Here is a 10,666-nt window from a genome sequence, read left to right as displayed (position 1 = left end):
CCGCATGTTACAAGCACAAGAAACAGACTAGAAGTGGAGCAAGGCGGTATTCCACGAAAGGAGGATAAATTGTTACGCAAAGACTCTCTTGTTAGAAAAAAGTCTAACACTGCGCACCACTTCAAATAATGGCACAACTATCAAGCTATTGTTGAAATTTAACTCTCGAGTCAAAGATTAATTGAAGTGCGGGATATGAAAGAAAGCATTTCTAGATCATCAGTTCGTTAGGTTTGAATTGTGCTGAAATATTTAACTAAAATCGCAAATGTTAGATTCTTTGTAGCAACGCGAATGATCGCGGGTTAAACCGCCAAGCCTAAGATGTTTAGTTGTCGGTTGCATTTTTCGCTTTCTGTGTTTATTGTTGACACGTGTTACTGATGGATGTTGGAGTTCTTCTATACCGTGCCTCGCGAACTACGTAGGCCTACCTGTTTACTTGAGTACGGTACCCTTATACTTCAAAATGTGTTCTCACGACTATGTTAGTTTTAACTTTCAGGAGTGTGATGAAGTTGTAGTCGGTCTATGGAGGGAGGTGTGAGTGATATGCATGAAGAAATAAACGAAAAAGACGACGATTTTAGGTTAGCCATTGACAATAATTCTGGTATCGAACAAGAGTATGTTTCAGAGGAAGAACATCAGGAAAGTTGTGATGGGAGTTATTCTATTTCTTCAAGTGTCCGTTAAAATAGAATGTGTTCTGAGTGGGAGTAAGAAAAATGCAGTTCACAGCAATGAATGTCAATTTGACAGACTTTCTTTTTGTACCTGTCTGGTGGAATTTTTATGCGCAAATTTAAAAAACTGGAATTTAAATTTATTTGGAAGTTTATTTGCTACAGAGATTATGTGTATAATTTTTCGGAATATAAATTCAGTACCCCAACAGTCCATTTATGTGTACTATTTAAAAGAACCACACAAAACTATGTGCTTTTGTGTGATAAACAGTGCCGGCCGCGTTAGCCGCTTCAGTCCGGAATCGCGCGATTGCTACGGTCGTAGGTTCGAATCCTGCCTCGGGCATGGATGTGTGTGATGTCCTTAGGTTAGTTAGGTTTACGTAGTTCTACGTTCTAGGGGAATGATGACCTCTGCAGTTAAGTCCCATAGTGCTCAGAGCCATTTTTGAATTGCGTTACTTCTTTGGTCATTGTAATTGTTTAGTTCAAGCTGTAACCTTAATCGTCTAAATTAGCTGCAACACGTCTATTAAATGATTCTGGAAAATTTCCCTTTGCGGTGTCCTCTGTAAAATAAAAGTACTTTTTGTACTCTAGTGGAGGACGTATCAACCGCTTTCCTGCTCCATGCAGTTGCTACCAGGATAAATATCCTGCACAATATCAGACATGTACTTCGAACATATCAAGGAAGAAAATAGCAAAATGCAGGTCGATGGCAGACAACGTTTCAGGAGACACGGTAGAATTGACTAGACACCGTCAGAGTAGATTTCAAGATAAAATGTTTGCAGAATGGCCAAGCATGTGACTGAGCCAAATGGGGACAGAAAGCAGAAATCGAGGAAGTTGAAGAAGGGACAAGTTAGAAGGTAATGAATGCAGAAATTGTGTCTAGCTCAAATTAAAGATAGAGTCGTAAATTACTTGATATTGCAAAAGTAGTTTTATTGATAAATAACTTTGTACAAATGCTTGAAGCGTGTGAGTAGTGTGTGCACGCGTCCGTCGGTCAGTCTCGGAGGGTCAGCAAGGCTGGGGCTCAGCCCAGGTGGTGTCCGGCCTTGAGCGCCAGGATGCTGGGGGCGGCCAGACCGGCTCCCGCGTAGCCCAGGCCGGCGGGACCGTAGGGGCCAGCTCCAGCGTAGCCAGCAGAAGCGGCAGCAGCGGCTGCGGCGGCAGCGGCGGCGGCGGCACCAGAGCCCGCGTAGCCGACATAGGCGGGGGCGGCGCCGGCGTAGCCCGCGTAGGCGGGGGCGGCGCCGTTGATGGCGGCGTCGCGGGCGCGCGTCGCGGCGACGGCGGCCAGGTGCGCCTTGCGCGCGGCCGCCACCTCCGGCGTGTCGAGGGGCACGCCTCCCGGACCGATGACGATGTTGGCGGGCGCCAAGTGTCCGCGGCCAGCGTAGCCCGCGTAGCCGGCGTAGGCGGCGGGTCCCGCGTAGCCCGCCCCCAGGAGGCCGGGGGCGGCGCCGCCCAGGAAGCCCGGCTTAGCCACGGCGGCGGCCAGCAGGCAGCTCAGCACCGTCTGCAAGGCAGGAGTCCGGCGTGTCAGCCGTAGCTAACTCTAGAATATGCAGATATTATTGTAGTAACAGTGCGAGGCAAATCTTCACGATGCTGACTCTAGGCCAGTGTCCACATTGTCAATATGTACAGGGTGAGTCAATGCATGACACCCTTTTATTTTCTGAACAGTTATAGGTATCTAAATGAACTTTTTGGCCACGTAATTTTGCTCCAGGCTGTGCTCTCCTAGCTCTAGAATCAAGCGACATGTTGAAATAAGTGTAGATTCTCAGGTGGTCTTGAGGTTAGCGTGCTGGTCCCCAGCCCTGGAGATCCCTGGTTCAATCCTGCGTAAGAGTAGGTGAAAACAGTTGTGAAAGACAGAGACTGGAATACATCCAGCAAATGACTGAGGATGTAGTTTGCAAGTGCTATTCAGAGATGAAAAGGTGCACAAGAGGGGAACTGGGTGAGGGTCGTATCAGACCTGTCAGAAGCCCGACAACTCAAGAATAAAAAGAGAGGTAACCATTTTTCCTAATTGCAGTCCCCCCATGACGAGCGCAGTTCCCCACAGCCTGCAATCAGGTTGAATATTGGAATCTTCCACAAGGATAAAAGGCACCCCATGTGATGGGCTCTCTACACTCCCCCTTATAGTGCTGCAGCAAACGAAGGGCTGCAGTCAGGCCAGAAGTCGGTTCACAGGTTGACTCCCACAGACTTTACCTTCCCATTTATAGCTCCTTAAGCGGGGAGATTTACCTATTCTGGCCTTGAAACGTCTGGCAACATATCCTCGAAAGGTGCTAAAATCTCAAGTGAAGGAGGCCGGAAACAAGTATTATGACGTAAACGCTTGCAGTCTCTGTCGTTTACTCAAAACTTTTGACTGTTTACACTATTCCACCAAAGCTTTTCACTTGAATGTGTGCCGTGGCTGAGCCATTCCCAGTCGCTACAAATTAGGATATAGTTCATTTACAAAAATCGACACTTTTACTGTGTCTACGTCGTATAAAGAGAAAATATGATTCATCTTGAAAGTTTGTAGTATCTTCTTACTGCATATAATCTGATAATGTTTAAACCACAATAGCCGATTCCATTCAATGGAAGTTTTTGAGAATGTAAAATGTCAATATTCACAAGCTTATATCACAGGATGCGGCTTCTCAAGAACTTCCGAATCCCGTAGCAGAAATAAACGGTGACATTTAAAACAGCTGAACTGCCCTAAAATAACTGTTGTTTCAGAAGTTAAAGTGTTTAATCATCCAGCAACTTTACATGGTGCTCGGCTTCCATGATTTTCCGCAAACATTGCCTTGCTAATTTGAACCATCCATGAAAGACGATGGGTGTTACGTCTTATGCAACTGATCTTGTACACAGTGGGACAGAGCGGAGTCTAGTTTTGTAGGTGCAAGCCATGAAAGCGAGAGTGTTCTTTAAATCCCTTAATAAATGTAATGAACACAATGTAGGGACACCGAAATGTAGCATTCACCTACTCCAAAGGAACTACAATTGGGGTTTGACTTTACAACACCGACATGCCCATTACAGTCGTAAATTCAACTCTGAGTTGCCACAAATTCTATCACTTCATACCAGTTACTCAGTGTTCACAGTTCCATGTTCAGGAAAGTCACAGGAAACCTAGATCTAGCTGGCTCCATCGGTAAATGCAACACACTTCTCTAGAACTGGAGTTTAGGTATTAACTGCCCACTTGTTCCATCACTGATGTTCAGATGATCACAGAATGAGCAGTGTTAGGGACATTTAAATGGCACTGGCCTCAAGTGTTGCCTCCCTTCTAGCGTAGAGTTTAATGCAAGACACACAATCGTATTACTACAGTACATCACGAACTGCTGCACTAGCTTCTTCGTAGTAACGGCTCACCAGTGTACTAAAAGTAGTTGATCTACTGAACTTCCATAGAAATCAACTGATTTATTAATGTTTTACCAATATGAAAGCAACAATAAGCTCTTATTGCACAAACAACCATTTGAAATGAGCAATAATTATAGAGTATCACAGGCAATAATTTAGAATATTTTTGATTGTTGTTGTTGCAATAAAGGGAAAGTTACTTTCAAACAGGGAGAAAAGACCACGTAGAAGACAGAAGACAACAGTCAGAGAAATACTATAATACTAGTGTGTAAATAACTGTCACAAAATTTTGAAGAGAGTTGACATGTAAAATGTAAAGTTTACACTGCTGCTGCAATTGTATTAAACGGTAAAGTGGTGAACTTTTATGTCATTTATACCTGCCATAATTCGGATTTAACTATGATTGTGATAAGTGTACTGATTAAAATATGTGTAGAAATATTAATGTTAGTGTTTTAAATGACAGAAGATTTGTAGTTTTTATGTGAGACACTTTTTTTTAGATTTTGATTAATGGCAAACAAAATTAGGACTCAGTTACTGAATCATTGTAGATAGGAAGATAGTAGTTGGGAAAACTAGTACATTACAGGGCATAATACTTTCAACGTGCCCGACATATCATTTAGAAGTATAAGTAAATTAGCACTTACCATGACCTGATGATTTCAATGTCAGTGATTACAAAATTCACTTCACTGGAGACGGTCCGTGGGTGACACTGAGAAACAGAGAACTCGGGAAGGTCACGCTATCAATTCACAAGTGGATGAAGTCCATACTAGATCGCATGATGCAGTGAGCCTCCCTGTTTAAACAAGAGCACGAACTATCTACCTTACCGTCAGAACATAACACACAAGAAGATCCTGCACTGGTGACTAGAACAAATAATAGCACCTCACAGTACAGAAAACGTCCGAGTAGTTGTTCTCATGCTCCACTTGGAACTAAATGGGGATGTGACCGAACAATGTGTTAGCGTCTTCCGCATTTCATTATGCAACTGTATGGGTTTGAGGTGTTAAAATGTAGACAGGGAACCAGTTGTAGAATATGTTATACTTCGATAGACCACTCGAAGGCACGATTTGTAAAATCGTAAACACTGCCTTAGCAGACTGTAGACTTGGAAACTGTTATAGAGATCGTTTTTCCTACGAAAATTAAATTGTTAGCATCTTACTTTTACTGACAAAATGCCCAGCACGTGACTGGTCACAAGGTAATGAGAAATAGATGGTACGTTGTAGTCAAGAACAATGGAATCATAATTTATTTTGTTTTACACGCCTAGTTTCGTAGGACCAAATTGAAAAACAAATCTCCATGATCGTGGATCAAATCAGTACATCTGATATGTGACGGTTTGCTTGTTTTCGAGCAAGGAAATAGGGCTGCAAAGTCGTTTACTATTTTTGTGAATGAACTGATAAAATTACCTAAATTTAAAGTGAAAATCGGATTAACGTATGATCAGCGTATGGAAAATCGGAAGATTAAATGAAAGGGCCTTCAGGTGTGTTCAGATATAATAAATAACGCAGCAGCTTGTGATAAGCAGAAAATGCGGTTTCGGGTTCAGGTCCGGCATACGTTTTTGGTTAATCATTAAATCCTTACCTTGGACTTTAGGATTTTCTTAGACTAAACAACTGAAACCAAGTAACTCATTCCATCCTCATCGACTCCATCTATTTCATATGAGTGAAATTAATTCACATGATGAACAGTGATTTTAAGTGAAAAGAGAAGCCGTAGATCTCTGAATATTCAGCACATATGTACCAGTAACTGAAGTACTGTATGTGAAACATTCCAGCAGTGTTTCACTCAAAAGGATGGCAACGGTTTTTTGAACAAAAATTATACTGGGTTGAGGATTTGTTGATAGAGGAATGAGAGACGTTGACATGTGTGGAAGTAACTTAAGTATTTGTCCAGGGAAGTGCGTTGGGACGCTTGCTTTTCATGTTTTACGTATGTTACTAACATGTCAGACTAATTAAATATTCTTTGAATATTGTGCACTTATCTACAACGAAGCACAATCTGAAAAAAGATTCAGAAAATATTCAGTCGGAACGTAGTAAGTTTATAAAGTGCTACGACTGGTCAATTGCTTTAAATGTTCATAAATGTGAAACTGTGCACGACTCAAAAAGCAAAAAAGTGTCTAATGACTGAAGTATTAATAAATCACACGTGGAATCAGTCAACTCGTACAAATATGTAAGTGTGACATAATGTGGGCCCATGAAATGGATTGGTCTACAAAGGCGATGACTCCTAAAATTTTCTTGTGCCCATTTACAAAATTGGTCATATGTGTGGGCTTCTTACCAGATTGGATTTGTAGGTGAATTGAACATATACACAGAACGACAGCATTGATAGGTACAGAAGAGACTTTCACGGAAAAGCTGAAAAACTTGGCATGTCAGACATTTGAAGATATTCGTCAACTGTCTCATGACATAGTTTCCAAAATTAGTATTAAGTGACGAAGCTAAGAATATGTTACACTCCCTTACGTATCATTCCCCTATGGGTCGTGAAGATACGATTAGCATAGTTGTAGCGCGCAAAGAGGCATCTTGGCACTCATTCTTCCCGAGCTCTATACGCGAATGGAGACGTACTTCACAGTGATGCTAATGTTGCTTGAAGCGAGCGCAAGTGTGAGTGGCGAAGTGAAAGGGAGACCGTTCAAATACAATGAATATTCGCTACTTGAAATCGTGTAGCCGAATCGTATTTTTTACGAGTACTTCAACACACACAGATTAAAATAAACAGTTCGTTGGTACTGAAAGCACCCCTTACGGTCTGTTTACGATATTTCTATTCGATATTCACTTCACTAGTAGATCTGGTTCAACACCGAATACAGAAGAGCGTCAATGATGTTCGGAAATTTGGAGATGTGTACTGAAAGAAGTGAAGTGGTGGAGGTTGGTTCCGAGACATTCTGGACTGTCCTAGGCAGTAAGAACATATCGGCAAAGGGAATAGACCAGATCGTGTCACGGTTTCAGTCTTTGAGGCAGTTTCATCACAAAACCATCTGCCCCCTGTAGCTGAGTGGTTGCCGGCACGGTAGCTCAGCGTGTTCGGTCAGAGGCCTGCATGCTCTCTGTAATAAAAAAAACTGAGTCAAAGAATCAACGATTTTCTCCGCTCAGGGACTGGGTGTTGTGTTGTGCTAATCATCATCATTTTATCCGCATCGACGCGCAAGTCGCCGAAGTGGCGTCAAATCGAAAGACTTGCCTCCTGAGAAAGGTATACCTGACGGGAAGCTCTCGTCACACAACATTCTTTTTTCATGACAAAACCTGCTTGTTTAAGGGTACTCGTTCTGTGGGAGGAGACAACTTATAGCAACGCTTGCGAAATCATCAACAAAACCGAAGGTAGGAAGAAATATCAAAAGTGAAATAGAAGCTGTTGATGTCTCGGGGTAGACAGCTTGATCAGTATCGTTCTCAGATGTGTAAAAAAATTGGAAACAAGTCGAAAGCTGGCCGTGGTGGTCTCGCGGTTCTAGGCGCGCAGTCCGGAACCGTGCCACTGCTACAGTCGCAGGTTCGAATCCTGCCTCGGGCATGGATGTGTGTGATGTCCTTAGGTTAGTTAGGTTTAAGTAGTTCTAAGTTCTAGGGGACTAATGACCACAGCAGTTGAGTCCCACAGTGCTCAGAGCCATTTGAACCATTTTTGAACCAACTCGAAAGGAAAGAATAAGAATGAGCAATTTTCCAAAAGATCTTGAAGAAAAAGTGTTTTAAGATGGTCAAATCAAGATGATTCTAACTAGGCCAAAGTAGATGTTCTTCAAGCAAAGACTATGAATTCGAGCTGCGGTAACCACGGGTGGAATTTCGTAACTCGGACGTATCAAACGGAGAATTACGTGAAAGTTAACTATGGACAGTAAGCAAGTCAGAGAAAAAGTTACTTCAGTATTTTCAAATTCCACTGTTTAGAAGAATTGTGCACTACAAACTTAAGTGCATGAAGTACGACTTTTGGAGGTATCGCAGTTGATGGTGAAAGGAGAGCATAGGTAAGTTCTACTAGAGAGAGAAGACATCGTGCCTCGTACAACAACGTGGTGCTGCTGCGCTACTCACCAGAATCTGCATGGTTGGCGCGTGGGTGGCTTACGATCAGAGGCGGCTGGGAGCGACTGTGCCCCAAGCTCCGGCCGGCGGCGCTTTTATAGCGAGGCCCGGCCAGGCCAGGGTTCATCGCGAGAAAGTCTCCTCCCAGCCGCGTCCGTCCCTCCACAGAGGGCGTGAGGAGCAGGCTGGAGGGGCGTGGGCCGTGGACGCCAGCCTTGACATTTCGACCGCGGGAACTGTCCCTCGCGCTTCACTATTACGGGAAGTACCCACTGTACACAAATTACATATCACTTTTTGTTAGGGTCGTTACTCCGACAACTCTAGTAGCTCCAGTTTTGAGCTGCAGTGGTGCGCTAATTACCCGATACCGCTCTTTACGCAGAAGCAGAAACACATCACGATGACTACATACCTCGGTGACGATCTTACGCGCCGAGCAGTTTATCCCGTTATGCCGATGTCGTCATCACCTCCACTAACACTCCTCGAAACAAGGCTCGTGGGAAAATTACTTGCAGTGCAACGTCTGAGTAACTGAGCTCTCGGTGACCGATGATGGCGACTTCCACCTACTGGCCAGTATAAGCATGTAGTGATTCGTTAGACGTGTGCCCACTAAATGTTAGTAAGTGCTAAGGCGATCTTTAGCTGACGTACAGAATGACAATAAATGCAGGCCTCACAGAACATCTGACTAAAATTAAGAGTACGTAGTTAATTTTATGCGGTTTGAATGAGAAGGGAATTCAAGAGCTGAGGGTTACTCAGTGACCGACACAGAATTCTATGTTGCAAATTACTGGGAGAATAAAATGACGAAAACGTAGATGTGACATGTAGCCCGATGAATTATTGGATCAAAATTTACTAGATTCCGACAGGTATGATAAATTTGGAACTATGACGCCCGTAATCTCTTCTTCAGTTCGGATTCAATCTCATTTCTCGATGTAATGTCCACGCCTAGATACTTAAATGTGTTCACTTTTTCAAACTGCATGTCTCCAACTCTTAACATTTCCTGATCTACTGCTCACTGAATAGATTACTTTCATCACGGGTATTATCTAGGAATTTAAAGATTAGAATATACAAAACTATTATTCTACCAGTTATGCTGTATGGGTGTGAGGCCTGGTCTCTCACTGTCCAAAATGAATAGCCGTTTCGAGTATTTGAAAATAAAATTTTGGGGAAAATTTTAGGAGCAAAAAGGGGTGACATTAGCGGAGAGTGGCGAAAACTGCATAACGATGTGGTTCACGAACTCTATTCAAGCTCTGACATAATCAGTATTATTATATCACTTAGGCTGCGATGGGCGGGTCACGTAGCTCGAATGGATGAGGGCAGACAGCGCGCAGAGTACTGGTGGGGGAAAACGCTCTGTGGGGAGACCGAGGCGTAGATGGGAGGACATGGTGAAGGCTGATTTGAGGAGCCTAGGTATTGAAGGTGAATGGAAGGAAATAGCCCAACACAGGGACAAATGTCGAAAATACTTTGCTGCGGTAACGGACGCTCGAGTCCCTTATGACCAGTGTGTGTGTGTGTGTGTGTGTGTGTGTGTATGTGTGTGTATTATTATCGGCGGATTCTCCCAACAAATGGAAGGCGTTGGGCAAATAACCCAATTAACTTTTCTTTAGGTTCTTCTTCTTGTTTCAATAGGCTTTAAATTCTTCTAAGATGGCGTGCTTACTTTCTCCCGAACACCGTGGCCTGTAATGTTTCTTTTTTTACGTTGCTCTTGTTTACGTTTCCACATGTCTACTTTGTGTGTGAAGGTATATGTTTCTAAATTTCCGTTTGTTTTATGTTTACGTTTTGATGTCCTTTCGAATTTCGTCCAGTTAAGCTGTTGGGTTCTTAACTGATGTTAGATAGTCCCTTATCTTTTGTGTCTTTTGAGTAAACTGTTGAGATGACCAAAGAATTCCATTCACCTTCTCTTAATGTCGGCTTCTGTGTTTAAAAACTGTTCTGTTGTTTTCACTGATTGTAGCCGTAACCATCTTGGGTATGTCTCACTTATAAAATTTGTTTCTGTGTTCTTTTTTGATTCCTAAAAGTTCGTTTCGTTTGTTAAACGTCATAGTGTCGATTGCTTAGAGGACTGTCTGTTTTATGAATGTGATGTACTACCAAATTTTTGTCTGTCTTTACGTGTGTTCTTGTTGTGGAGCTTATGCACCAACCCTAACGGTTTATTGAGTTGTCGAAATCGATTTGGCTGCGAGATTTTTTCGAGGCCTGCCGATTCTATAAATTCTGTGAGGTATTTAAAATAGTCCTTCCTCTTGATTTTAGCCGCGCGTGATTAGCCGAGCGGTCTTAGGCGCTGCAGTCATGGACTGTGCGGCTGGTCCCGGCGGATGTTCGAGTCCTCCTTCGGGCATGGGTGTGTGTGTTTGTCCTTAGAAT

The 10,666-nt window shown here is 43.0% G+C and overlaps 1 protein-coding gene across 1 annotated transcript; it reads right to left on the bottom strand.

Moving 5' to 3' along the window:
• Positions 1-1,615: 1,615 nt before the first annotated feature.
• On the bottom strand, positions 1,616-8,301 carry LOC126355484 (spidroin-2-like). The gene is made up of 2 exons (XM_050005801.1): positions 8,249-8,301; positions 1,616-2,220 (listed from the first exon to the last, which is right to left on the bottom strand). Exons 1-2 carry the CDS (start codon positions 8,258-8,260, stop codon positions 1,735-1,737), a joined length of 498 nt encoding a protein of 165 aa, XP_049861758.1. The 5' UTR covers positions 8,261-8,301; the 3' UTR covers positions 1,616-1,734.
• Positions 8,302-10,666: the final 2,365 nt, after the last annotated feature.

Source organism: Schistocerca gregaria, chromosome 3, assembly GCF_023897955.1.
Source record: "Schistocerca gregaria isolate iqSchGreg1 chromosome 3, iqSchGreg1.2, whole genome shotgun sequence".
Taxonomy (NCBI): domain Eukaryota; kingdom Metazoa; phylum Arthropoda; class Insecta; order Orthoptera; family Acrididae; genus Schistocerca; species Schistocerca gregaria.
Note: the sequence above shows the minus strand (reverse complement) of the source record. Positions and strands in the feature narration are given on the sequence as shown.